General features: G+C 58.1%; 2 protein-coding genes across 2 annotated transcripts in view; both read left to right on the top strand.

The window, feature by feature from the left end:
- The window catches only part of DDI2 (DNA damage inducible 1 homolog 2), a 37557-nt gene extending 31256 nt beyond the window's left edge, over positions 1 to 6301 (top strand). Inside the window, exons 9-10 of the mRNA XM_068162802.1 lie at positions 6060 to 6122; positions 6215 to 6301. Of these exons, the coding sequence (XP_068018903.1) occupies positions 6060 to 6076 (17 nt within the window). The 3' untranslated portion in view covers positions 6077 to 6122; positions 6215 to 6301. The remainder of the gene's footprint in view (positions 1 to 6059; positions 6123 to 6214) is intronic.
- On the top strand, positions 6076 to 13035 carry RSC1A1 (regulator of solute carriers 1). Its single transcript, XM_068162846.1, has 2 exons — positions 6076 to 6106; positions 6215 to 13035. Exons 1-2 carry the CDS (start codon positions 6076 to 6078, stop codon positions 8041 to 8043), a joined length of 1860 nt encoding a protein of 619 aa, XP_068018947.1. The 3' UTR covers positions 8044 to 13035.
- Positions 13036 to 27250: the final 14215 nt, after the last annotated feature.

Below are 27250 nucleotides of genomic sequence, written 5' to 3'. Positions count from 1 at the left end.
CACCCCCAGCCCCTCAGTGTCCTTCCTGCAGGGAGGGCCCAGAGCTGAGCACAGCCTCCAGCTGTGGCCTCCCCAGTGCTGAGCACAGGGGGATGGTCACCTCCTGGCCCTGCTGCCCACCCTGCTTCTGCCCCAAGCCAGGAGGCCATTGCCCTGCTTGGCCCCTGGGCACTGCTGGCTCCTGCTCAGTGGCTGCCAACCAACACCCCCAGGGCCCTCTCCCAGCTGCAGCTTTCCAACCACACCTCCCCAGGGCTGGAGCTCCCCATGGGGTTGTTGTGACCCAGGTGCAGGACCTGGCACTTGTTGAGCTTCACACAATGAGCCTTGGCCCATGGGTCTCTCCTGCCCAGACCCTGCTGTAAAGCTTCCATGAGCAGGTGGTTGGAGCTCTCCTCAGCTGCTTGGACCCCCACAAGTCCATGGGACCAGATAGGATCCATCCTAGGGTGCTGAGAGAGCTGGCAGATGAGCTCCAAGCCACTCTCCATCATTTTCCAGCAGTCCTGGCTCACTGGAGAGGTCCCAGAGGACTGGAAGCTGCCAGCATGGTGCCCATCCACAAGCAGGGCCGGTTGGATGAGCCAGGGAATTACAGGCCTGTCAGCCTGACCTCAGTGCCAGGCAAGATCATGGAACAGTCATCCTGAGTGCAATAACACAGCACTTACAGGATGGCCAAGGGCTCAGGCCTTGCCAGCATAGATTTAGGAAGGGCAGGTCCTGCCTCTCCAACCTGATCTCCTTCCATGCCCAGGTGACTGCCTGGTGGCTGTGGGGCAGGCTGTGGATGTGGTCTGCCTGGACCTCAGCAAGGCCTTTGCCACCATCCCCCACAGCAAACTCCTGGCCAAGCTGTCAGCCCCTGGCTGGGACAGCAGCTCTCTGAGCTGGGTTAGGAACTGGCTGGAGGCTGAGCCCAGAGAGTGGTGGTGAATGGTGCCACAGCCAGCTGGCAGCCAGGCACCAGTGGTGTGCCCCAGGGAGCAGTGCTGGGCCCTGTGCTCTTTAACATCTTCATTGATGATCTGGATGAGGGCATTGAGTCCATCAGCAGTAAATTTGCTGATGACACCAAGCTGGGGGCAGGAGTTGATCTGCTGGAGGGTAGAGAGGCTCTGCAGAGGGACCTGGACAGGCTGGGCAGATGGGCAGAGGCCAAGGGAGGAGATTGAACACATCCAAGTGCCAGGTGCTGCACATTGGCCACAGCAACCCCAGGCAGAGCTACAGGCTGGGGGCAGAGTGGCTGAGAGCAGCCAGGCAGAGAGGGACCTGGGGGTGCTGGTTGATGGTAGGCTGAACATGAGCCTGCAGTGTGCCAAGAGGCCAAGGGCATCCTGGCCTGCATCAGGAAGAGTGTGGCCAGCAGGAGCAGGGAGGTCATCCTGCCCCTGTGCTCAGCACTGCTTAGGCCACACCTTGAGTCCTGTGTCCAGTTCTGGGCTCCTCAGGTTAGGAAGGAGGTTGAGCTGCTGGAAGGTGTCCAGAGAAGGGCAAGAAAGCTGGGGAGGGGTCTGGAGCACAGCCCTGGGAGGAGAGGCTGAGGGAGCTGGGGTTGCTTAGCCTGGAGAAGAGGAGGCTCAGGGGAGACCTTCTTGCTCTCTGCAACTCCCTGAAGGGAGGTTGTAGCCAGGTGGGGGTTGGGCTCTTCTCCCAGGCAGCCAGCACCAGAACAAGAGGACCCAGTCTCAAGCTGTGCCAGGGGAGGTTTAGGCTGGATGTCAGGAAGAAATTCTATACAGAGAGAGCGATTGGCCATGGGAATGTGCTGCCTGGGGAGGTGGTGGAGTCCCCATCCCTGGAGCTGTTGAGGAGGAGACTTGCTGGGGTGCTTGGTGCCATGGGTTAGTTGGTTAGGTGGTGTTGGATTGGTTGATGGGTTGGACTGGATGCTCTTGAAGGTCTCTTCCAACCTGGTTTATTCTATGGATTCCCTACCCTCTGGCAGGGGGGACACAGCCACCCAGCTGGGTGCCACCTGCAAGCTTGCAGAGGGTGCCTCAATCTCTCCCCATTTCAGATGAGTCTTTGCAGGCATCAAAGGTTGGTTGGACTTAGTTCTGTGCTGAAAGACTCAAATGAAGAGCAAACTTCAGCCCCAGCCATCTGAGTCTTTAAAAGGAAGGCATTTAGCTGAGTGCTTCAAAATGCAAAGAGCCTAAAATCAAAGCTGCTTATGTGCTGAGAGAGTTGTGAAGAGCACATGGCTCTCTTGAGGCTGAGCAGCAGCCTGCTGCTCTCCCCTGGTGCTGAGCCCTGGAGGGATGTGGGAGAGTCCTGGGCCTGGGAAATCCATGTGGTGCTTTCACTTCATGCATAGAGCTGGGGCAGCTCTAGCTCAGGTGGACTCTGTGCAAGTCTGGGACTAACTGCCAGCCTCTGGCTCACAGCCTGTAGCCTGAGGTGCCAGGAGATGAGAGCCTCAGAATGGTTTGGTTTGGAAGAGACCTCTCAGATCATCAAATCCAACCCTTGACCCAGCACTGCCAGGGCACCACTAACCCCCAGCACCACACCTCCAGGGCTTCAAAACCACTCCAGGCATGGGGACTCCACCACTGCCCTGGGCCAGGCCTTGGCAGTTTTCAAGGGGAAGAAATCGTTCCTCATATCCAACCTAAACCTCCCCTGGGTCAACTTGAGGCCACTTCCATTTGTCCTTGGGAGAAGAGACCAACCCCCACCTGGTTCCAGCCTCCTTTCAGGGAGCTGTGGAGAGCAATGAGGTCTCCCTTCAGCCTCCTTTTCTCCAGGAGAAAGGATTACTAGGACATGCCTAGTAAAGGGAGGGCAAAGCAAAGCAGGCTCAACACCCCCAGCTCCTTCAGCTGCTCCTCCCCAGCCCTGTTCTCCAGACCATTCAGCCCTTCTCTGGACCTGCTCCATCCCCTCAAAGTCCTTCTTGCAGTGAAGGGCCCAAAACTGAGCCCAGGAGTTGAGGTGCAAGCAATGTTATTCCCTTCCAAAATGATTTAGGTGCTGCTGGGTGGTACCAGGCAAAGGAAGTGAAAGAACAGGCAGGGGGAGAGGCAGGGAACACAATGCAGGGCCAAGGAAGCTCAGCTCCACACAGGGCCTGGGTTCTTTCCTAACAGCTGGGACTTTTGCTGCCTTCTGGGAGAGGGTAGGACAGAAGTCTCTGTGGGGATCTGTAGACCATTAAAGTTCTCCTTCTGAAGGCCTCAGGATTGTTCAGAGCTCTTTTTGATCCCCTGAAGGCCACTGCAGCAAACCTCAGCTGCATTTGCTGGTGTGCAGCAAGGCCCTTGCCAGCTGAGCTGGTAGCACAGCCCTGGTGTGATGCACTGTGCTCCAGATCCTCCACATCTGCTGCTGTCCTGTCCAAGAGCCAGTGTGCAGTTTCCCACCACCACTGCGGGCTGTTCAGCCTGCAGAGGAGAAGGCTCCAGGGAGAGCTCAGAGCTGAAATGATTTCAGTGATTACCAAACCCCCTCCAAACAAGAATGGATTCATACTGTGAGAAACATTCCCACAGGCTGGGGAGGGGCTGTGGGGATAGGACCTGGAGCAGTGGTTGGAAACTGCAGCAGGGCAGAGTTAGGTTGGACATGAGGAGGAAGCTCTGCACAGGGAGGCTGGGGGGAGCCTGGCACAGGCTGCCCAGGGAGGTGGTTGAGGCTCTGTTCCTGGAGGCATTCAAGGTCAGACTTGATGTGTCCCTGGGCAGCCTGCTGTGGTTGGAGGTGTCCCAGCTGCCTGCAGGGGGTTGGACAAGATGCCCTTGGAGGTTCCCTTCCAACCTGGGCACAGATTTGAACAGTAGAATCATAGAATTGTCAGGGCTGGAAGGGAGCTCAAGGCTCAGCCAGCTCCAACCCCCTGCCATGGGCAGGGACACCTCACACCACAGCAGGTTGCTCACAGCCACCTCCAGCCTGGCTGCAAACACCTCCAGGCAGGAGGCTTCCACCACTCCCTGGGCAACCTGTGCCAGGCTCTCACCTCCCTCCTGGGCAACAATTTCTTCCTCACAGCCAATCTCCATCTCCCCACTTCTAGTTTTGCTCCATCCCCCCCAGTCCTATCATTAGCTGGCACCTAAAAAGTGAATCACAGAGTTGTTAGGCTTGGAGGGGACCTCAAGGATCATCTAGTTCCAACCCCCCTGCCAGGCTTTCTTTTAAGACTCTAGCTTAGAGCTAGAGAATTGTTTGGGTTGGAAAAGCTCTCCAAGGCCATCCAGTCCAACCATCAACCCAACATCACCAATGCCACCAAACTATGTCCCCAAGTGCCAAGGCCCCAGTCCTATCCCTCCCTGACACCCTCAAAAGTCCCTCCCCAGCTTTCCTGTAGGGCCACTTGAGATACTGGAAGGCTCCTGGGAGCCTTCTCTTTTCCAGGCTGAACCCCCCCAGCTCTCTCAGTCTGTCCTCACAGGGAGAGCTCCTCCAGCCCTCTGCTCCTCCTCATGGCCCTGCTCTGTAAGTTCCCCCTAAACATGAGTAGGAGCTTGTTGAGGGCTGCCAGGACACTGGAGCAGGCTGCCCAGAGAGGTTGTGGAGTCTCCCATTCAAACCCCACCTGGCACATTCCTGTGTGACCTTCTCTAGGTGACTCTGCCTTGGCAAAGGGGTTGGACTCAAATGATCTCCAGAGGTCCCTTCCAAGCCCTACCTCCACATGGCTGGTGTCCCCCAGCACAGCTGGGCAGCTGTAGAAGGAAGAAGGCTTAAGGTAAAGCCTTAAGAGCAGTGAGTTTGGAGTGGGAAGGGAAAGGGAGCTGAGAGAGCAGCAGGTGTGGCTGGCTGCCAGCAGGCAGAGCAGGGCTTTGTGGAGGAGCACAGCAAAGGTTCTGTTAGTGCCTGAACAAGAGCCTGAGAGCTGATACATCAGTGAGATTAGGCTGTTAGCATGATAAGGTCACTTATTTAGTCTCTCCTGATAACTGGAGCCAGTGTTTGGTGTTCCTGATAGAGATCTGCAGCTCCTCTGTTCCCTGTGTGCAGAAGGAAGCAGGGAGCTGGGTTTCTCCTCTGGCTCTGCTTTGCTTTGCCCTCCCCAGCCTCCAGCAGCCTTCCCTTCTGGGCACTTCTGCCTTTCACCCTGGGAGCTTCCCAGTTCCCTTTTGCAGCAGGCTGCTGTTTGCTTGTACAGTACAGCACAGTGTCACCAGGGCTGGAAGAGACCTCGAGGATCATCAGGTCCAAGCTGTCACCACAGACCTCATGACTGAACCATGGCACCAAGTGCCACATCCAATCCCCTTTGAACACCTCCAGGGATGGGGACTCCACCACCTCCCTGGGCAGCACATCCCAATGATGAATGACTCTCTCAGTGAAGAACTTCCTCCTCACCTCGAGTCTAAACCTCCCCTGGCACAGCTTGAGGCTGTGTACTCTTGTTCTGGGGCTGGTTGCCTGGGGGAAGAGACCAACCTCTGCCTGTCTACAACCTCCCTGCAGGGAGCTGTAGAGGTCAATGAGGTCCCCCCTGAGCCTCCTCTTCTCCAGGCTAAACAATCCCAGCTCCCTCAGCCTCTCCTCCCAGGGCTGTGCTCCAGACCCCTCCCCAGCTTTCTTGCCCTTCTCTGGACACCTTCCAGCAGCTCAACCTCTTTCCTAACCTGAGGAGCCCAGAACTGGACACAGGACTCAAGGTGTGGCCTGAGCAGTGCTGAGCACAGGGCACAAGGACTTCCCTGCTCCTGCTGGCCACACTCTTCCTGCTGCAGGCCAGGATGCCCTTGGCCTTCTTGGCCCCCTGGGCACACTCCTGCCTCATGTTCAGCCTACTATCAACCACTACCCCCAGGTCCCTTTCTGCCTGGTTGCCACTCTGCCCCCAGCCTGTAGCACTGCCTGGGGTTGCTGTGGCCAGTGTGCAGCACCTGGCACTTGGATGTATTCAGTCTCCTGCCCTCGGCCTCTGCCCAGGTGCCAGCTTGGCGGGCCGGCCCGGCGGGAGGCAGCGCAGGTGAGGAGCTGCCGCTCGGGGCGGGGAGCGGCGCGGTGGCAGGAGTGCAGCCATGCATGCAGCCTGCTCTGGGTGCTAACAGGAGTTTGCTGTGTTTGTTTCCTAATCCAAACAGAGCGTCAGAAGCCTTGATGCATGTAGTGTGTGTTTGCTGCAGCTGGAGTGGGCCACAGACCAGGTATTTATCACCCTTGCTTCATCGCTTCTCCCGACTGCGCCGCAGGCGGCGCCCTGGCCCCTAACCGCTGCTTGCTTTCTGTCTCCCGGCAGAGAATAGTGACAAAGAAACTACCTCACTGGAACTGCCCTTATTGCCAGCTCCTGATGGGTTTCAAAATCCAGTCCAGTCTCCAGGATTGAATTCCAAGATCTGTAATCCCACCAATCAGTTACTTGATCGTTCTGTCTCTGCCCCTGCTTCGATCTGCTCATCCCAGCCTAGCCTCGCCGAGCCCATTGATCCCAGAGCCAGAGAGTCTTCTGCCTCTGCAGCTCGATGCCAGACAACCCCAGACGAGCAACATCCTCCTCTCTTATTACAGCATCTTGCCACTAATGCTTCCTTGGCAGATAATGATCCTTCTCCCCAGGCAGGGGAGGTGACCTGTGGCAGTCCAGCTCGCCCTCCACAGAAGCCACTCACAGCAGCAGGTATTGCTGACAGCCAATGGGAACACGGTGCTGAAGAACAAGGCCCTGGGCAGGAACATCCTTTGGAAGTGACAACAGAAAACAGCTTGGCTGATGCTGCTGTGAAGCACAGGCACAATAAAGATGGATGCCTGTCTTTGGAGCAAAAGAAGGAGCTTCCCAAAGAACCAGAGAAGAAGGAACATCTGGAGGAGCAAACTGAGACAACGCACCCGGAGCCCCGCTGCCCTGTCGAGAAGCCTGGCGTGGGAGAAGCCAGGCAGGCAGAAAATCCTCCTGTGGAAACCAGAGGAGAGGGGCAGGAGGAAGCAGGTCTGTCTGGTGCAAAAGGGAGTGTGCAGGTGTCAGCCTCCTGTAGCTGTGTGCAGGCAGAAGCCTTCATGGAAATAGATGTGGCTGAGCAGTCTGTGGCTGAAGAGCACCTCCCAGGCAGCGAGCAGGCGGAGAGCAGGAGCGGAGCTGAGCTGGGCTTGGATCCCATTTCCATGGAGGTGGAACCGCTGAAGTCTGCGTCCTCCTCGAGGGCAACTCCTGCAAAGTCCAAGGAGTTGTCTGCTTTGGCAGCTGCAGACAGCTCCTGCCCCTCCAGCATCCATCAGCTGGACCCAGACCCAGGCAGACCTGCAGAAGAGTCCTGTTCCTCTCTAGCATCAGCCCTGAAAGAGCTTCACAAGCTCTTGGTGGTCAGTCGGAAAGGAGAATGCAAAATCCTCGCCTCTGAGGAAGTCTCTCAGCTGGAAGTGGTTCACAGCCAGCCAGCAGCCCAGCAGAAGGGACTTTCTGAGGGTGAGCAGAAAGGCTCAGATCCAGCCAGCCAGGAACAGAGTTGTTCCCTCTGTGAGGTGAGGTCTGAAGGTGGAAGAGCAGAGGGGAAGCAGCTTTGTGACGCCGGCACAGGAAACGCCAGCAGTGAGTCTGTCAGCCACGTGCAGCCCGCTCCTGGAGGAGGTGCTGCAGAGGTTCTGAGGTGTTCAGGTAAGAGTGATTCGGTCCTGGTGAATTCTGCAGCAACATCTGAGCAGCAGCAGAGCTCTGAGCAGTCAGAGGTTTCAGCAGAAGGTTCTCAGAGCCCAACTAATCCAATGTGTGAGCAGAAGGCCTCTGCTTCCCCTACACCTGCCCCGGATGAAGGTGCAGCTGCAGCCGCTCCGAGCCCCTTCGCAGCAGCACCCGGGAGAAGCAGCAATCCTGCTCCTGAAGGCCCACAGCCGTTGGCTGGGTGTGAGGAACCACTGCTGAGCCCAGTGGGTGGCTCTGCTGGACCTGGCTCAGGTGCTGCCCCACCTGCTGCTTTCCCTGCGGCCGCTGTCGGCCGGCTGCTGGGCGCCGGTTTCGGCACGCGAGAAGCTCTGGAGGCTCTGGAGCGAGCGGATGGAAACGCAGACCTGGCTCTGCTCATTCTGCTGGCCAAGGGCATCGTTGTTCCTAGCCAGCTGGGCAGGAGGTAGCTGCCTGGGGTGTCTTTTGAAGGACCTGTCTGAATCCTCCTCCAAGCAGAATGTCAGGACAGACTTCCTTGTGGTTTCCCATGAGTTGCAGCCAAAGTAACTTTGTCTCTCCTGTTTCGCTCCCTTCGATTTGGCCCTTTGAAAAGAAAGAAAGAAAGAAAGAAAGAGAGAGTTCCTGGCACTGTGTGGGCAGATGTCATTTATGCATTCTGGACTGAGAGTCCTGCTTCTGTCCAGCTGTACATTGAAAGAGTGAGCTCCAATCTCCTGAATTAAAACTGAATCAGAAGCCATTGCAGGTCACCGCCCTGCCCGGCGGCACGCAGGTCCTGAACCGACCACGGGGGAGGGGCAGGCCGGGTTCCCTCCTCCTAAAGGACTTTGTGGCTTTGTCTGAGCTCTCTCCTGTCACCCAACATCCAGCTGGGCCGCTGAGGAGACTCTCAGGGCAGCTTCTGCAGGTGTGGAGATGGCCACAGCCGTGTGAGGGGCGGGGGATGGGGGTCGGGAAGGTGTGGGTTTGGTGCGTGCGCAGGGAAGGCTCTCTCTGCCAAACCCTTCCGTGCCCTTGGGCCAGTGTGTGCAAGTTTACAACGTGGGGATAGGAGGAGGGAAGGGAATAGCATTTGGTGCTACCAAACCTTAAGAAACATTTTAACTTATTTGAACCTGTGCTGGTGTTAACTGGGGGGGGTGGGGGTGGGAAGCAGCATTCTGCTCTTTGTTTTCTCTAGTCTTGCCCACATGGCATTTCCCCCACACAAAGAACAAACTCAACCACTTGAAGGCAAAGCCTTAGTGATGGAATTGTTTAACAGAGCCCACCTTGTGTTACTGCTCTTAACCCAACCCTGCCCTCCTTCCTCTGCCCAGGGAAGAAGGAATTGTTCCACTCATCCACACTCTCTGCATCGAGCCAGGGAGGGAGTGAGCAGCAGAGCGAGGACATCTGCTCTGCACCGCTGTCTGCAGGTGTCTGGGGGTGATCAGCCTCTCAGCTGGGGAAAAGCAACCTGCTGCCAGCCTGTGCTGGCTGCTGGGGTGCTGAGGGAAGAGCTCTGAGACAGAGGGGGCTCCCCAGTAGGGCTCATCAAATAAATGCACTGAGGTGGCTCCTGCGTTGTAACCATCGCGGCCTTCAGGAGCTCCCTGCTGAGGAGCCTCAGCCTGTGCTGCAGGAAGCCTTTTCCAGCTGCTTTATGTAGAGGGATGAACTACTCTGTGATGCTCTGCAGAGCCCCCAAAGGCTGTTGGGGCTGGGAAGGGGAAGTGTGGCTGAAATGATAGCAAATGTTAAGTAGGAGCTTGCAGTTCCTGCCAGCTGCCAGCCTCAGAAGCGAGTTTGTGTCAGGTGTTCACCTTGGGCTCTCTGCTCTGAGCTGAACCTGAAGTGCTGGGGCAGCAGCAGCTGGAAACATGTCCTTGTTTGTGGCTTTCATTGGTGGTTGTCACTGTCTCAGGCCTGTGTCCCTGGTGTCCTCCCTCCTGTGTAGCAGATTTGCCTGTGTGTGTGGAGTGGGCTTTGTCCCAGGCAGGGCAGCCTTTAAAACCAGCACACAGTTGGTTTCGTCTGAGAGCCTGCAGGAGCTGCTGAGGGCAGTGAGTAGAGGTTGTCAGACTCCCTTGGGTAGCCAGGAGATCCTTCAGAAGAACAGAGCTTTAAGGCATCCTTCTGACTGTCAAACCCATCACAACCAGCTAGGCCTGGGGCCCCCAGACACACTGAGCTCATGGGATCATAGACCAGCTTGGGTTGGGAGGACCTTAAAGACCTTCCAGGTCCAATCCACCTGCCATGGGGGGGGGCAGTTTTAGGCTATGCCTTTAAAAATTGTTCACAGATCTTGAACAGAAAGTAGTAAAAGTAGTGAAAAATCAGCACTGGGTGTAGAAAGGAAACCCAGCACACATGGGCAGGGTCATCTCTGACTCTGGTGAGGTGTTGGCATGTGAGGCATTGCTCCATGCACGAGTAGGGAGCAGCTTGGGAAGTGCCTTGTTACAGCAGCAGTGAGTGATTCACTTGAGGCTCCAGGCAAAAGGAGCTACTGAGGCAAGACTACAGCTTCATGATCCAGGTGCTCAGAGCTGCCCCTGCTGAAGGTGGGTTTAACATTGTCCCTGCAGTGAGCACCTCAAAGCAGCAGAAGCCTCCTCTGTAGAGGGTGGTGCTTGGGCTGGTACAGGAGGAGTCAGATCTCTAGAAGCCTTAGGAAACAGGAGATATCAGACCCAGTCCCATCCCTGCCTGGCTTTAGAGCCAGTCCCATCCCTGCCTGGCTTTAGAGCCATTCCCCTCCAGGTCTGGCTTTAGAGCCAGTCCCATCCAGGTCTGGCTTTAGAGCCATTCCCATCCCTGCCTGGCTTTAGAGCCATTCCCATCCAGGTCTGGCTTTAGAGCCAGTCCCATCCCTGTCTGGCTTTAGAGCCAGTCCCATCCCTGCCTGGCTTTAGAGCCATTCCCCTCCAGGTCTGGCTTTAGAGCCAGTCCCATCCCTGCCTGGCTTTAGAGCCATTCCCATCCCTGCCTGGCTTTAGAGCCATTCCCCTCCAGGTCTGGCTTTAGAGCCAGTCCCATCCAGGTCTGGCTTCAGAGCCATTCCCATCCCTGCCTGGCTTTAGAGCCAGTCCCATCCAGATCTGGCTTTAGAGCCATTCCCATCCCTGCCTGGCTTTAGAGCCATCCCCTCCAGGTCTAGCTTTAGAGCCATTCCCATCCAGGTCTGGCTTTAGAGCCATTCCCATCCCTGTCTGGTCCACTCAAAAGCAGCAACAAGAGGGCTCCCAGCTCTTGGGTCCAGAGCATCCTCAGCCTGAACAGCTGAATCTACTCTGGATGCACAGCGAGGTGGTGCTGGGAGCAGCTGTGGGCTGGCCCTCAGGGGTGCACAAGAGCTGAATCTGTCCGCTGTAGCCTGTGGGTTCCTCTGCTGCCAGCCTCTTGAAGCAGCAGGTGGTAGCCACCCCAGGCTGTCCCTCCCCTTCTTGGCCATAGATTCTCTGTTCTTGGGGGTGGTTGCTCGTAGCCAGATGCAGCACTGCTGCTTTGCTCCAGCTGGGGAAGGCTCTGCTTGGGCCACATTTACTTAGCCTGCAGATACAGAACTTATGCTAGAGAAGCTTCAGAGCCTCAGCCAGTTTGCTTCAGCACTCAGATTTATTCCTTGCCAAACAGAAGTTTGGAACCTTTGCCCTCCTGCCAGAGCTGTACTGAAGCATTTATCACTAGTGCTGGATCCTGCTGGGTATCTCTGTACCACTGGACACCAAGCCTGGTGCCCCCAAGCCAGCTGAGAAACCCTTGGCTGTGATCAGCACTCCCAGCCTGGGGCTGTCAACCTCTTCATTTCAGAGCCTTCCTTTGCTGCTGAATTAGAGAATGATTTCTTTCCTCTTTCTGTTGGAGCAACTGGGGGCAGTGGTGAGTGTTCAAGGTTGAAATAAAATGTGGTAGAAGATGCATTTAGTGAACCTTGTCTGAATGTTGTCTTCTGTTGTCAGCTGTCCGTGTGTCCTCTGCCGTGTGCACACATCCCCCCTCCCCCCCCCCCCAGCCTTTAGCCATCCCTTCGTGGTCTCTGCACTCAGCTGCCCCACCAGGAGTTGTGTTAAAGCAGGGATGGCAGCTGGGACAGCTCCTGGGCTAGAGCAGGGGCTGCAGTGAACACCAAAAGCTGGTCAGGCTCCCAGGGAGCTGTGTGCCCTGCTCTAGACCAAGGCTCTTCACTCTCTTCCCCCCTTCCCATTCATCACTGCTCCAAGGTAGCATTGGCACAGCAGCTTAGCAAAACTCCTTCAGTGTGCAAAGTCCTAGAGAGAATGAAGCAGCTCTGGGAAGGTGCTTCCTAAACATGGCAGTGCCTGAAGGGGACCCTGCTGGTCTGCAGAGCTTGTTCCAGGTGTTCCCTGCAGCCACCGTGGGCCTGTTCCCTGGCTGCTGCTGCTGAGCTGGGCTCTTGGCCTTAAGGATACTGCAGGGATTCACTTGGACTGTGGCTGTTTCTGTACAGGAGGCTCTGAGGGAGTTTGCTTAGTGCAATACCAACATCTGAAAGGTTCTGGGTGCAGGTAGTTGTGAGAAGAGGGGGAAATGTGACCTGGTGGCTGTCCCTGGCACCTTCACCTGGGACAGAGCTGAGCTGTGCTGCGTTACCCTGACAGCCGCTGCCTTGCTGCTGCTACCTGTGTTCAGCTTCTGAGGAGACCCTTGGCCTCCAGGACTGGTAACCATGGCCCTCCTAGAGACCTTCCCTTCTGTCTCTCCCCCTTGCTGGCTCCTCTAAAGCAGCAATATTGAAGTGGGTTTGCAGATAAGGTTTCTTTAAACACTCTGCCATCTACAGCAGGTCCCAGAGGTTTCTTCACCAGGCTTGGGACTTCTTGCCAAACACCTCCCCAGAATTCTGAGGTGAATTCAGAGGGGAGACAGCAAGGGTTTGGGGTTGGTTTTTTTTGCCTGCCTCTCCCAGAAGTCAGCCTGGGAAGCGGCTGCAGCAGCCAAGAGCTCCCTCCCTGCACTGCGCAGAGGAGGCTCAGCCCGTGGCGCTTGGGCTCACTGCTCGGTGCCTGGGCTCACTCCTCGGGCCCGGGCTCACTCCTCGGCGCCTGGGTTCGCTCCTCGGCTGATGCTCTGCAGCTTCAAAGAGTTTTACAGACTCCTGTGAGGCCCCTCGAGGGAATCACTACTCAGGAACCCTGCAGCTGGTTGCATTTGTGTCCTTTCCTCTCCTGGGCTGACCCTGCTGTGCTGGTCCTGAAGGGAGGAGTGGCTGTGGCCGCAGGGGAGGGAAGGTGGTTCTGCCCTTAGGGATGCACACTTGATTCTTTTCCTGATTTAATTCTTTGCTTTCCTTTCCTTTCCTTTCTTTTCTCTCTCTCTTTTTTTTTTTTTACTCTTGGGGGACTGTTTATCAACAGAATTGATGTGTAAAAAAAAAACCAAGACATTTGATATTTAACAACAAGAAGAATAAACACTTTACCAGAACGCTGCTTGCTTGGTCTGTCTGCAATTCTGAGGGCACCATCTCTGCACCCAGAGCTGCCTCTGCCTTTTGTCCCCAGAGATCACAGAGTTGCCTTAACCTAAGTGTGGCCAGCTGGAACAGAATAAATGGACAAGAAGGCTTCAGGGAGACCTTAGAGAAACCATCCAGTACCTGAAGAGGGCTACAGGAGAGCTGGAGAGGGACTTTGGACAAGGGCTGGGAGTGACAGGATGAGGAACAATGGTTTTGAGCTGGGAGAGGGGAGATTGAGAGTGGAGAGGAGGAAGAAATTCTGTCCAGTGAAGGTGGGGAGACTCTGGCACAGGCTGCCCAGGGAGGCTGTGGCTGTCCCCTGCCTGGAGGTGTTCAAGGCCAGGCTGGATGAGGCCCTGAGTGGTAGCACTTAAGACCTTTAATGGGAAGGTCATGAGTTCAAGCCTGCAGTGGGCAGTAGTGTCCTGCCTACTCTAGTTGTGAGGTCTGTGGTGACAGGTTGGACTCGATGATCTTTGAGGTCCCTTCCAACCTCATAGGAATACTGAATACTGAGCAGCCTGGGCTGGTGGGAGGTGTCCCTGCCCATGGCAGGGGCTTGGAACAGGATGATCTTGAAGATCCCTTCCAACCCAACCCCTTCTGTGAATCTATGAAACCTCTGAATCCCAGTTGCCAAGAGAACAAGCCTGAGAAGTTCATGGGAAGAGAGCTCCTGGGGGGCTATGGAATTCTTCAGGCAAGCCTCAGAGGTAGAAGAACAGCAGAGAGAGCACAGCACAAAGCTTAGCAGCTGGCTGCAGCAAAGCACGGAGGAGGTGCACCTCCTGTCTCCTGCCAGCTGGGTGCAGAGGCTGCAGGAAGAGCAGAGGTGAGCATTGCATCATCCTGCTTCCCGCAGCAGCGTAGCTCAGGGAAGGGTCAGCAGCAGGAAGGTGACTGAGCTGTCACTCCTGGCTTGCACAGGGCCACTCGCTTCAGCCTCCTGTCTCTGCAGTCTGGTGGCTCCAGCACGGCTCTGGGGTTGCTTTGCCAAGGGAACCACACTGGGGGCAGCTCCAGGATGGGCTTGGGGAAATCCCAGGTGGCCAGCCTGGCCTGGCCCCAGCTCTCTGCTCAACCTCTCCTTAGGGGTGAAGGATCCCCTGGGAAGCATAATCACCCCCCTGGGACCTGGTCTCTAATGACAAGGTGCTGGTGATTGGCAGCACAAACACTGAGTCACAGACAGGATGTGAGTGGTGCTGGGTGCCTGGAAGCCCTCAGCAGCAGCTGCCACAGAGGTGTCTCTTCTGGAGCCCCTTTGCTAGCAAATGGGAAGTGATTCAAACCCAACCCCCTTGTGCCTGGCTGTGGCCATGGAGCTGTGCTCCCAGGGCTGTGTGCTGCTCAGAGGAGGGCCTGCTCCTTACTGACCCCAATAAACCTCTGCTTCCTTCTGGGAGTTTTACTTTGTCCTGCCTGTGTTTAAGCTGCTGGCTCCTGAACTGTTTCTTATCATAGTAGCATAGAATCAGTCAGGGTTGGAAGGGACCACAAGGCTCAGCCAGTTCCAACCCCCCTGCCATGGGCAGGGACACCCCACACTAGAGCAGCCTGGCCACAGCCTCAGCCAGCCTGGCTGCAAACACCCCCAGGGCTGGGGCCCCAACCACCTCCCTGCACAACCCAGTCCAGGGCTTCACCACTCTCATGGGGAAGAACTTCCTCCTCACCTCAAGCCTGAATCTCCCCACCTCCAGCTTCATTCCATTCCCCCTAGTCCTAGCACTCCCTGAGATCCTGAGCAGTCCCTCCCCAGCCTTCCTGGAGCCCCCATCAGATCCTGGAAGGCCACAATGAGGTCACCTCAGAGCCTTCTCTTCTGCAGACTGAACAGCCCCAACTCCTTCAGTCTGTGCTCACAGCAGAGCAGCTCCAGCCCTCTGCTCCTCCTCCTGGCCCTGCTCTGGACACCTTCCAGCACCTCCAGATCCCTCTTGTCATAGGGGCTCCAGAACTGGAGGCAGGACTCCAGGTGGGGTCTCCCCAGAGCTGAGCAGAGGGGGAGAATCACCTCCCCTGCCCTGCTGGCCACACTTCTCCTGCTGCAGCCCAGGCTCTGCTTGGCTTTCTGGGCTGCAAGTGCACACTGAGAGCTCCTGGTGAGCTTCTCCTCCCCCAGCACCCCCAAGGCTCTCTCCTCAGGGCTGCTTTCCAGCCAGTCCCTGCCCAGCCTGCATTTGTGCCTGGGATTGCCTCCAGCCAGCTGCAGGACCCTGCCCTTGCTCTTGTTGAACCTCCTGAGGTTGGCTTGTGCCCACCTCTCCAGCCTGCCCAGCTCCCTCTGGATGGATCCCTTCCCTCCAGCTGTCTGCTGCACCACACAGCTTGGTGCCATCAGCAAACCTGCTGAGGGTGCACTCAGTGCCACTCTCCATTCTTGTGTCTCTTTAATCTCCTTCTGGATGCCTGAAGTGCCCTAGGACTGGGCTGCATGATGAGGTCTTGCACTGGGCACACTGAGCTGCAGGAGATGAGACACACCTCAGTGACTCACTCCTGCTGCCCTCCCATCAGCGTCAAGCGCCTGATGGCTCTGTGGGCAATGCTCCTCCTGCCAACTGCGGGCTGGGGACGCTGAGCAAGGAGTTAAAAACCTCTCAGGAAGAGGGTAGGGAGCAGGTGATGGTGTGCTGGGGGTGGGATGGCTCCTCCTGAGCTTGTGCAGGGAGAATGGGAGCTGGCTGAGCGCTGGGAGCAGGGAATTTCCCCATGCAAACCCATGATTGTGTGCGTGGGGAGGGTGCTTTAAGGGATTACACAACCAACTTGCTGTACTTAAAGAGAGGCTTGGGGCACTGAACGCACCCAGGGAAGCTGCAGGAGAGCAGGAAGTCTGCTGTGCTGTGGGATTGTCCAGGCTGCAGCTAGTGCCTGCAGAGCAGTGCAGGATGCAAGCAGATGTGCCCCAGCTGTGCAGCTGCTTTGCTTTGCACCCTGAGCATGCTTCAGAGACTGACACTGACCAGGAGGGAAGGAAACAGCACTGGAGCTGCTGGGCTTCCTCAAAGGGGCTGGCTGTAGGTCGTTGGGGAGCAGGTTTGCACATTTCAGGCCGCTCAGCAGCTCTCTCTGTGTTTCACTGAGGTCATTTCCCTCCCATCTCCCCCCCCCAGTTCAGCCCTGGGTGCTGAGACAGCTTCCCCTCCCTGCTGGGATCTCTCTCAGTGCAGCAGTTCTGCTTCTCCAGCTGGCTGGTGTGGAACTGAGAAACTGGAAGGAGCTTCATGATTTAGCCCAAGCCCAAGCCCAAGCTGTGCTCTGTTCCCTTCCCTGGGAGCTTCTCCCATCGCTTCCAAAGCTGCTAAACTGGCTGAGCCATTCCTGCCACTGCAGGCTTGGCCTGATGTGTCTTCTCCACCCCACTCCTTGCTCAGCTCTTCCCTGCCCTGCCCTGCCAGCAGCTTGCTTCTGGAGGAAGGGGTGGGAGTGGTGCAGGGAAAGTGCTCCTGAGGGCTGTTGGCTTTTCCTGGTTTAATCGCTTTTGACTTTCGCTTCCATTTTCAGTTCTCAGGGTAGAAAGTGGTGAGGGACAGCCCCCAAACTGGGGCCTTTCCCCTGGTGACTCTCAGGAAGAGACTTCATTGTTCATTTCAGCTCTTATTTCCCACCTCCACTAAGCCTCTGCAGCAGCTCCTGGCTCTGGCCTGTGCTGCCAGGTGGGGCTTGGGTTTGGGCTTCAGCAACACTTCCCTGGACCAGTTTTGGGCTCCACGTTGTCACATCACCAAGCAGATGAAGCTTAGCAGAGAGCTGGACTCATCTCAGGGGGTCCTGAAGCCCTCAGTGGTGGGGTGCCATGTGGATCCCCCTCCCCCCCTTTTTCCTTCACACTGATGAATATCCCTTTGAGGCTGGCTCCTGCCAGCCCCCCCCAGGCACATCAAAGCCACACTCTGGCCCTTGGCTAGGAACCCTGGTGCCCCACCACAGGACTGCTCCGTGGGCACCAACACTGTCATCCCCTCAGGGGGCTGTGAAGGGCCCACTGCCATCTCCCCTTGTGCCCTCTCCCTGTACTCAATGCCTTCTCCCCCTCACATGCCCTCGCTGGGTCATGAGGATCCCAAATGTCAACTCTCAGCCACTCACTGAGGCCAGGGCCACGATGGACCCAAAGCCATCTCCCTTTATCTCCCACCCATCTTCCCCCACATCCCCTCACTGAACCCAGGGCTGTGGAAGACCCAGCACCAACCATCTCCCCTCACATCCTCCCTCATGTCCCTCCACTCTCCCCAGTCACATCTCTCCTTATGACTTCACACTGTGCCGGTGCCATCTCCCCTCCTCCCCTTACATCCCAGGCAGAGCCCAAGATTGTAAAGTACCCAACAGCATCTCCCTCCTGGCTCCCAACAGCATCTTCCTCCTGGCTCCCAACAGCATCTCCCTCTTGGCTCCCAACAGCATCTCCCTCCTGGCTCCCAATAGCATCTCCCTCCTGGCTCCCAACAGCATCTCCCTCCTGGCTCCCAACAGCATCTCCCTCCTGGCTCCCAAAAGCATCTCCCTCTTGGCTCCCAGCTGGCTCATGAGAGACCTGATGCAATCTTCCCTCACTGTCCTCATGCCATCTCTCTTCATTGTCCCCAGTGCCACCTCCTCTCACTGCCCCCAGTGCCATCTCCCCTCACTGTCCCCAGTGCCATCTCCCCTCACTGTCCCCATTGCCATCTCCGCTCACTGTCCTCATTGCCATCTCCCCTCACTGTCCCCAGTGTCATCTCCGCTCACTGTCCCCATTTCCACCTCCCCTCACTGCCCCCAGTGCCATCTCCCCTCACTGTCACCAGTGCCATCTCCCCTCACTGTCCCCATTGCCATCTCCGCTCACTGTCCCCATTTCCACCTCCCCTCACTGTCCTCTCACTGTCCCCATTGCCATCTCTGCTCACTGTCCCCAGTGCCATCTCTGCTCACTGTCCCCATTGCCATCTCTGCTCACTGTCCCCAGTGCCATCTCCCCTCACTGTCCCCAGTGTCATCTCCGCTCACTGTCCCCATTTCCACCTCCCCTCACTGCCCCCAGTGCCATCTCCCCTCACTGTCCCCATTGCCATCTCCCCTCACTGTCCCCATTGCCATCTCCGCTCACTGTCCCCATTTCCACCTCCCCTCACTGTCCTCTCACTGTTCCCATTGCCATCTCTGCTCACTGTCCCCCCTGCCATCTCCGCTCACTCTCCCCAGTGCCATCTCCCCTCACTGCCCTCTCACTGTCCCCATTGCCATCTCTGCTCACTGTCCCCAGTGCCACCTCCCCTCACTATCCGCTCACTGTCCCCACTGCCATCTCCGCTCACTGTCCCCAGTGCCACCTCCCCTCACTGCCCTCTCACTGTCCCCACTGCCATCTCCGCTCACTGTCCCCATTGCCACCTCCCCTCACTATCCGCTCACTGTCCCCACTGCCTTCTCCGCTCATTGTGCCCCCGGGAGCCGCCGGGGGCTCCTCCGCCGCCGTCCCCTCGGTCGCCATTCGTGCGGGAGGCGGCGGCTCCCCGGCGGGGCGGTCCCGGCTGCGGGTGCCGGGGGCGGGCAGCGCCGTTCCCCTCCCTCCCTGCCGCCTGACCTCAGTTCCTGGCGGCGCTGGGTGCCGGTCACGAGTGCGGTCCCCGCTCCGCTGCCGTCTCCCCGCGGGGCGTCCTTCCCCTCCGCGCCCGCCGCGGGGTCCCCGGCGCGGCCATGGAGCGCTGAGCCGCGGCCGGAGCCGCCACCCCCGCAGCCGCCGGGGCCGGGGCCGGGCCGGGGCCGGGCCGGGGCAGCCGGCAGGACGGAGCCGGCCGGCGGGGGGCGGCGGGGCGGCGAGCGGGCCCGGCGGAGCGGCAGGCGCTCGGCCTGCGCCGGGCGGGCGAAGCGGAGAGCGGCGGCGGCGGGCGGCGGCGCCATGGAGCCGGCGGAGGTGAAGGATCGCATCCTGGAGAACATCTCCCTCTCCGTCAAGAAGGTGGGAGGCGAGGGCTGGGCTGCGCTGCGGGGCTGCCCCTGCGGGACTGCCCCTGCGGGACTGGCACCGCGTAGCCCCTGCGGGACTGCCCCCGCGGGACTGCCCCCGCGGGACTGCCCCCGCGGGACTGCCCCCGCGGGACTGCCCCCGCGGGACTGCCCCCGCGGGACTGCCCCCGCGGGACTGCCCCCGCGGGACTGCCCCCGCGGGACTGCCCCTGCCGGCGCCGCGGGGCTGCTGCCCTCCCCCGAGCGGCCGGGGCCGGGGGCTGGGCACGGCGCTGGGACGGCCCTGGGCACCCCCGTGCCGGGGCTGTGGGCCTGGGGACAGCTCTTGGGACAGCCCCTTCTGCAAGGGCTGTGGGCCTGGGGACTGCCTGTGGCCGGGGGACCCCCCCCAGACACACAGCATCAGCAGAGATGTGAGGGTGGGAAGGGTCCCTAGGGAGCCCTCCACACGCAAGGCAGAGGGCTGGGGACACCCCAGGGGCACTGGGGACACCCCAGGGGCACTGGGGACTCGTTGGGCCAGGAGTGTAGGGGTGAAGGGCACTCTGCCATGCTGTGTGGCAGAGGCAGAGGACATCTTTGGGTGTTCTGCGTGGGTGTGAGGATGTCCCTTGGGCCCCCCCCGTGCTGGGGCTGTGAGGTCGGAGGCATCATTAGTCTTTTTTTTTGGTTTCTTTGAGACGTCCTTTGTGCCTTGGGCCACCCCAGAGGCACCCCCGGGGGTGTGTGGAGTCACCCTCTGCCCCAGCCTGCCGAGGGGACGCTGCCAGGGTCACCCCCAGGAGCCTCCATCTCTGCTGCTCAAGTGTGGTTCCCCCTGAGCTTCCTCATTTTGGAAGGGTTTCTGTCTCCTATGGTCAGGACCTGGGAGGGGTCCTGGGGTGGATTCTTTTTCCTAGGACTGTGCCATGAGTGGATCTGGAGGAGTCCAGTGTGAAACCCTCTTTCCAGAGGTCTTCCCTCTGTGCCCTGCTCTGAGCCCTCAAAACGAGGGCTCTGAAGGTGCTTTGCTTCACAGCTCATCTCTCACCTGGTCCCTCTGCTTGCCCCTCAGCTTCAGCTGCTGGTGAGGTGCTTCTCTGGTGGGGAGCATCTGCATGCTGGCACCAAGGGCACCAGGATGCTGGAGCCTGTTGGGGGTGGTTGCAGGAGTGAGCTGTAAGGAGGTCCTGCTCCAGCCATGCTTCAGGAAGAGCACAGCAGCGCTGCTGGAGGAGCTGCAGGGGCTCTGCTTCCAGCTTTCACCCCGAGCTTTGGGGAGAAAGAAGCTTTCTGGACTCTGATCTTGCCCCAGTTGGATTTCTGCTGCCTTGTGGAGTGGAAGTTTCCCTGTGGTCTGCAGTGTGCCCTGACACAGATTCAGCCATGGAAACCTGCCTTGTGAGGACCATCACAAGTGAGTTCCCAGCACTGTGAAGGAAGGAATGGCCTGACAATGCCTCTGGGGTGTAGGATGGATGTGCAAACCTCTCCCAGCCTCTCCTCTCCCCTGGATCACTGTGCTCTGGCCTCCCACCTGTCTGTGAGAGAAAAGGAAGGATTACCTTTTATCTGCCTGGCAATCAGCAGAGGTTCCACCTGCTCCCAGCTCTGCTACAACACTGCTGCACTGCTGCCTCAGCTTCCCCACGAGTATAAGGATCTAGGACTTCCCAGGTGGGATTGGTTGGATGTCATTTGTTTGCCTTCAGGAAGTCCTTGGAGGATCCCTCTTGGAGATGCTCTGGAGCCAGCCTGCTGGTGGTTTTGTTCCCCTGCTCCAGCAGGACTCCTCAGCTGCAGCTCTGCCAGCACACCTCTGCCCTGCCCCAGGCTCTGCCAGCACACCTCTGCCCTGCCCTGCCCCAGCTCCTCTCTTGGCCCAGCAGTGAAGAGGGATTTGGGGCCTTTGCAGCCCTGTTTCTCTTGCTTTCTCCTGCAGCTCAGGGTAGGATCCTGTCTGAGGCTTCAGCCTGCTGGACCCAGCCCAGTGAAGCCAAGCCCAGGGTGAAAGCCCAGCCCTGGCACACCTCTGCTTTCCCCCTCCCTGGGTTCAGTTCTCCTTCCTCAGGGCCATCACTCCCCTTCAGCTGCTTCTTGCCCACACTTCCCTAGCTCCAGCCCCCAAGCCCCTCAGACTTCTCTTTCAGCCTGTGCTCGTGGGAGGAGGAAGGCAGTAGGTTAGGGGAGCAGGTGCAGCCCTCCCACACCCCAGCTGCCTGCTGGGAAACCCTGCTCCTGTTCCTCCTCCTCTCCCCACCTCAGGCTCTGGCTTGGCTGCCTCCTTGTTGCTGGGGTTGTGTCATGGGGTGTGGAGGAGTTTTCCAAGCATCTCACCTCTGATTTCAAAACCTTCCTGGCTGTGTAGCTTGCTTGCTCCTTACTTGTGCTGTTAAAGGTTTGAGGCTTTGGATGTTCTGAGGACAAGGACTTGAGGGTGCTGGAGGAGGGGTGAAAAGGTGGACATAAGCCCCAGCCATGGCCTGGGCTGAGCCCCAGCAGTGTGGGCAGCAGGGGCAGGGAGGGGATTCTGCCCTCTGCTGTGCTCTGCTGAGACCTCCCCTGCAGGGCTGGGGCAGCTCTGGAGCCCTCAGCACAGACAGGGACCTGATGGAGCAGGGCCAGAGGAGGCCACAGCAGTGCTGGCAGGGCTGGAAAGCCTCTGCTGGGAGGCCAGGCTGGGAGCTTTGGGGTTGTGCAGCTTGGAGAAGAGAAGGCTCCAGGGAGACCTTCAGGGCAATGGCTTTGGGGTGGAAGAGGGGAAGTTGAGACTGGAGATGAGGAAGAAATTGTTGAGAGTGAGGCTGGGGAGACTCTGGCACAGGCTGCCCAGGGAGGCTGTGGCTGCCCCCTCCCTGGAGGTGTTCCAGGCCAGGCTGGATGAGGCCTTGAGCAGCCTGGGCTGGTGGGAGGTGTCCCTGCCCATGGCAGGGGCTTGGATCTGGGTGGTCCTCAAGGTCCCTTCCAACCCAACCCATTCCATGAGGCTCTCTATGACAGGTCTGCCCTGGTCAGGTACTTCACCCACACCTCAAGAGACCAGTGGCAGCTTTGGCATTGTCTGCAGGGGAGTGAGATCAGCACCAGGCTGCCAAGAGAGAGGCAAAACATCTGCCTGGGACAGAGCTGCCCCCTCCAGCTGGAGAGGTGTGGGGGCTGCTGCTCTGGGTGGCTTCAGGAGAGTTGGGGTTGCTCAGTGCTGGTGAGCTCTGTCCCCACACCCAGTTCCAGCACACAGCCAGGGCAGTGGTGAGTGTGGTGATGTCCTCTCTGCCCTCCCTGGGAGGCAGAAGTTCAGTGAGAGGGCAGAGCTCTGATGCCATGGGCAGTGTGATGCCATGGAGCTCACAGCTCTGCAGTCTGGTGACCAAATGGTCCTCTCCTCTTTCCCAGCCAGTGCTCCCTCACCCTGTGTTCTGCTAGGAGTGCTGGGCTCTGGCACACATCCCTGGGCAGACTGAACAGATCAGGGCTTTACTGAAGCAGAAGGCTGGAGGTGGGCACTCAGTGGGCACTCAACCCTTCCTGTGCATCCTCTCCCCGTGGAGTGCAGCTCTGAAGGGCTCCTTTTGCTTCTAGGAGGCTTGGCTTCTTCTCCCTGGTATCAGGTGAGGGAGTGAGAGGAGACAGCCTGGAACTGCACCAGGGGAGGTTTAGGTTGGACAAGAGGAACAATTTCTGTCCTGCAGAAGTGGTCAGGGCTTGGAACAGGCTGCCCAGGGAGGTGGTGGAGTTCCCATCCCTGGGGGTGCTCAAGAATGAGAATCCCAGAGCTGTCAGGGCTGGAAGGGAGCTCAAGGCCCAGCCAGCTCCAACCCCCTGCCATGGGCAGGGACACCTCACACCACAGCAGGTTGCTCACAGCCACCTCCAGCCTGGCTGCAAACACCTCCAGGCAGGAGGCTTCCACCACCTCCCTGGGCAGCCTGTGCCAGGCTCTCACCACCCTCCTGGGCAACAACTTCTTCCTCACAGCCAATCTCCATCTCCCCACTTCTAGTTCTGCTCCATCCCTCCCAGTCCTATCCCTCCCTCACACCCTCAAAAGTCCCTCCCCAGCTTTCTTGCAGCCCCCTGCAGATCTGGAAGGCCACAATGAGGTCTCCTGGGAGCCTTCTCCTCTCCAGCCTGCACAACCCCAACTCTCTCAGGCTGTGCTCACAGCAGAGCAGCTCCAGCCCTCTGCTCCTCCTCCTGGCCCTGCTCTGGACACCTTCCAGCACCTCCAGATCCTTCCTTGCACAGAGGCTCCAGAACCTGTGGCCATGGCACTTGGGGGCCATGGTTTAGTGGCCATGGAGGTGTTAGGTCAGCAGTTGGATTTGATGATCTCTGCTGATTCTTCCAACCCAAGCAGCTGTGTGATTCTGTGATCACACTGACTGTGACAGCAGAGGGATGAGAGCTGCCTCCTGGTGCCTCCCAGCTCCTTCTCTTGCTGTGCTAAGCATGCTGGAAGAGGCAGCAGCTCTGTGTCCACCCTAGGCCAAGCATCTCCTGGTAGCTAAGAGCTGCCAGAGCTGAGCTGACCCTGCTGGTGCAGATGTGCTGTGTTCTCTGCTTGGATTTCCATGCCCTCCTGCACAGGGCAGTGGTTATGGAGAGGTTCACAGAACCCAGCCTGCTGGAGACCTCCAGGCTCATCCAGTCCAGCCCTGCAGGCTCACCACCAGACCATGTCCCTGAGCACCAGGCCCACCTTGCACACCCCCAGGGATGGGGACTCCAGCACTGCCCTGGGCAGCACATTCCAATGGCTGAGATCCCCTCCAGGGCAGAAATACTTCCTGAGCTCCCTCCTGAGCCCTGGGGCAGCTTGGAACCATCTCTTCTGGTGCTGTCCCTTGGCACCCAGGGCATTGCTGCTCTGCTCCTGATCAGGTGGTGAAATGCAAGCCCCTTGGAGCTCCTTGCTGGCAGTTCCAGCTGCTCAGTGTGGGAGCTCAGAAGCCAGGCTCTGGGGGAAGGCTTTGCTTGGGTTTTGAGGCTTCCCTCCTGGCTTTGGAGGACACATTCTCCCCCAGGCTGTGAGCAGCTGCCCCTTGGTGCCTGGCAGTCAGGTGGAGCAGTGCTTTGTGCCGATGCTGCAGGAGCTGCTGCCAGCAGCCTGCCTCTGCTGGCTTCATGCAGGGCCTGGGGAAGGTTTCTGCTTCCCCACAGTGCTCTGATGTGCCCTTCCTGCCTGGCTCCAGCTCAGGGTTTTAGCCCAGTACCACTGAAGTGCCTTGGCAGGCTCCCAGGCTCCCTCAGCTCTGCCTTGCAGCATCTCTGCTTCCCCTGCATGGCAAGGGAGGGTGGCTCTGGGGATGGCTCAGTGCCCCCATGTCCTGGAGAGGAGCAGGGAGCATCCCTCAGATCATGTGGGGAATGTGCCCATGCCAGCCAGGTGGATTTGTTGAGCCCAGCTGCTGGGGCAGGGAGGGAACAGCTCAGGAGCTGTGACACAGGCAGAGGGCAGCTCTCCTTCTGCTTCCCTCTGAGGGGCACCTCTCTGGCTCAGAGACCACAGGGGGGGTTATCTCCACCAGAGTGCTTCCTCTCACTCCTGTTTGCTTCTGGCCACATCCCCTGCTGCAGGGTTTGCTGCTGAGAAATGATGAAGGGAAGGCAGAGAAGCCTTGGGGTGTGGGAGCTGAGGAGCCTGCATGTCCCAGCCTTGCAGATGCTCCAGGGCTCTGCACTTCAACCACTGAGCATCTCCCTCTGGCTTTCAGCTTCCCCTGTTCCAGGCTGCTGTCTCTGCACAGCACCAGCAGGCTCTGTTTCTCTGCTCCAGCTTCCCTGGTGGTGCCTTCACCACCCTGATGCTCTGAGCATCTGAGCTGTTCCTGTTACTCCTCCTGGAGCAGGGCACCAGGAGTGGAGAAAGCTGAAATCACTCCACTGAAATTGTGCAAGTGGAGGCTGAAGTGCTTCAGCTCCTCCTCTGAATCCCACTGCCAAGATGCAGCCTCCCATCCCAGCTGCTCTCCCAGCCAAATGCTGTAGGTCAGTGGCTGGACAGCAAGGGGGATATTTTTTCCTCCCCAGAAGGCTCTCACAGCCTGGACCTCCAGCAGACCCACAGCTGATGCTGAGAAGTGGGCATTGAGAGACCAGCATCAGCCTGGTACCCACAGCATCCTATCCCCTGCAGCTGTGGAGCCATAGATACATAGAATGGGTTGGGCTGGAAGGGCCCTTGAAGAGCTTTGGGTCTTCTGGGCTCAGGTTGGGAGGGACTTTGAAGAGCTTTGGGTCTTTTGGGCTCAGGTTGGAAGGGCCCTTGAAGAGCTTTGGGTCTTTTGGGCTCAGGTTAGAAGGGACTTTGAAGAGCTTTGGGTCTTCTGGGCTCAGGTTGGAAGGGACTTTGAAGAGCTTTGGGTCTTTTGGGCTCAGGTTGGAAGGGCCCTTGAAGAGCTTTGGGTCTTCTGGGCTCAGGTTGGAAGAGCCCTTGAAGAGCTTTGGGTCTTCTGGGCTCAGGTTGGAAGGGACCTTGAAGAGCTTTGGGTCTTTTGGGCTCAGGTTGGAAGGGACCTTGAAGAGCTTTGGGTCTTCTGGGCTCAGGTTGGAAGGGCCCTTGAAGAGCTTTGGGTCTTTTGGGCTCAGGTTGGAAGAGTCCTTGAAGAGCTTTGGGTCTTCTGGGCTCAGGTTGGAAGGGCCCTTGAAGAGCTTTGGGTCTTTTGGGCTCAGGTTGGAAGGGACCTTGAAGAGCTTTGGGTCTTTTGGGCTCAGGTTGGAAGAGTCCTTGAAGAGCTTTGGGTCTTTTGGGCTCAGGTTGGAAGGGCCCTTGAAGAGCTTTGGGTCTTTTGGGCTCAGGTTGGAAGGGACCTTGAAGAGCTTTGGGTCTTCTGGGCTCAGGTTGGAAGAGCCCTTGAAGAGCTTTGGGTCTTCTGGGCTCAGGTTGGAAGTGACCTTGAAGAGCTTTGGGTCTTCTGGGCTCAGGTTAGAAAGGACCTTGAAGAGCTTTGGGTCTTCTGGGCTCAGGTTGGAAGAGCCCTTGAAGAGCTTTGGGTCTTTTGGGCTCAGGTTGGAAGAGCCCTTGAAGAGCTTTGGGTCTTCTGGGCTCAGGTTGGAAGGGCCCTTGAAGAGCTTTGGGTCTTCTGGGCTCAGGTTGGAAGGGCCCTTGAAGAGCTTTGGGTCTTTTGGGCTCAGGTTGGAAGGGCCCTTGAAGAGCTTTGGGTCTTCTGGGCTCAGGTTGGAAGGGACTTTGAAGAGCTTTGGGTCTTCTGGGCTCAGGTTGGAAGTGACCTTGAAGAGCTTTGGGTCTTCTGGGCTCAGGTTAGAAAGGACCTTGAAGAGCTTTGGGTCTTCTGGGCTCAGGTTGGAAGAGCCCTTGAAGAGCTTTGGGTCTTTTGGGCTCAGGTTGGAAGAGCCCTTGAAGAGCTTTGGGTCTTTTGGGCTCAGGTTGGAAAGGCCCTTGAAGAGCTTTGGGTCTTCTGGGCTCAGGTTGGAAGGGCCCTTGAAGAGCTTTGGGTCTTCTGGGCTCAGGTTGGAAGAGACCTTGAAGAGCTTTGGGTCTTCTGGGCTCAGGTTGGAAGGGCCCTTGAAGAGCTTTGGGTCTTCTGGGCTCAGGTTGGAAAGGCCCTTGAAGAGCTTTGGGTCTTTTGGGCTCAGGTTGGAAGAGCCCTTGAAGAGCTTTGGGTCTTTTGGGCTCAGGTTGGAAAGGCCCTTGAAGAGCTTTGGGTCTTCTGGGCTCAGGTTGGAAGGGGCCCTTGAAGAGCTTTGGGTCTTCTGGGCTCAGGTTGGAAGAGACCTTGAAGAGCTTTGGGTCTTTTGGGCTCAGGTTGGAAGAGCCCTTGAAGAGCTTTGGGTCTTTTGGGCTCAGGTTGGAAGAGCCCTTGAAGAGCTTTGGGTCTTCTGGGCTCAGGTTAGAAAGGACCTTGAAGAGCTTTGGGTCTTCTGGGCTCAGGTTGGAAGAGATTTTGAAGAGCTTTGGGTCTTCTGGGCTCAGGTTGGAAGGGCCCTTGAAGAGCTTTGGGTCTTCTGGGCTCAGGTTGGAAGGGACCTCGAAGAGCTTTGGGTCTTCTGGGCTCAGGTTGGAAGGGCCCTTGAAGAGCTTTGGGTCTTCTGGGCTCAGGTTGGAAGGGACCTTCAAGTTCCAAGCCCCTGCCATGGGCAGGGACACCTCCCCCCAGCCCAGGCTGCTCAAGGCCTCATCCAGCCTGGCCCTGAACACCTCCAGGCAGGGCACAGCCACAGCCTCCCTGGGCAGCCTGTGCCAGAGTCTCCCCAGCCTCACTCTCAACAATTTCTTCCTCCTCTCC

This window comes from Melanerpes formicivorus, unplaced genomic scaffold, assembly GCF_026170545.1.
Source record: "Melanerpes formicivorus ecotype bairdi unplaced genomic scaffold, bMelFor1.0.p_v2 SCAF_67, whole genome shotgun sequence".
In the NCBI taxonomy this organism is placed as follows: Eukaryota; Metazoa; Chordata; class Aves; order Piciformes; family Picidae; genus Melanerpes; species Melanerpes formicivorus.
This window is presented reverse-complemented; position numbering and strand designations above follow the sequence as displayed.

Bases quoted from the DNA above. Each gene is read 5' to 3' on its own strand.
- RSC1A1 (XM_068162846.1), top strand. From the start codon at position 6,076: ATGCATGTAGTGTGTGTTTGCTGCAGCTGGA. The intron at 6,107-6,214 runs GTGGGCCACAGA...GTCTCCCGGCAG, and splicing joins GTGTGTTTGCTGCAGCTGGA to AGAATAGTGACAAAGAAACT.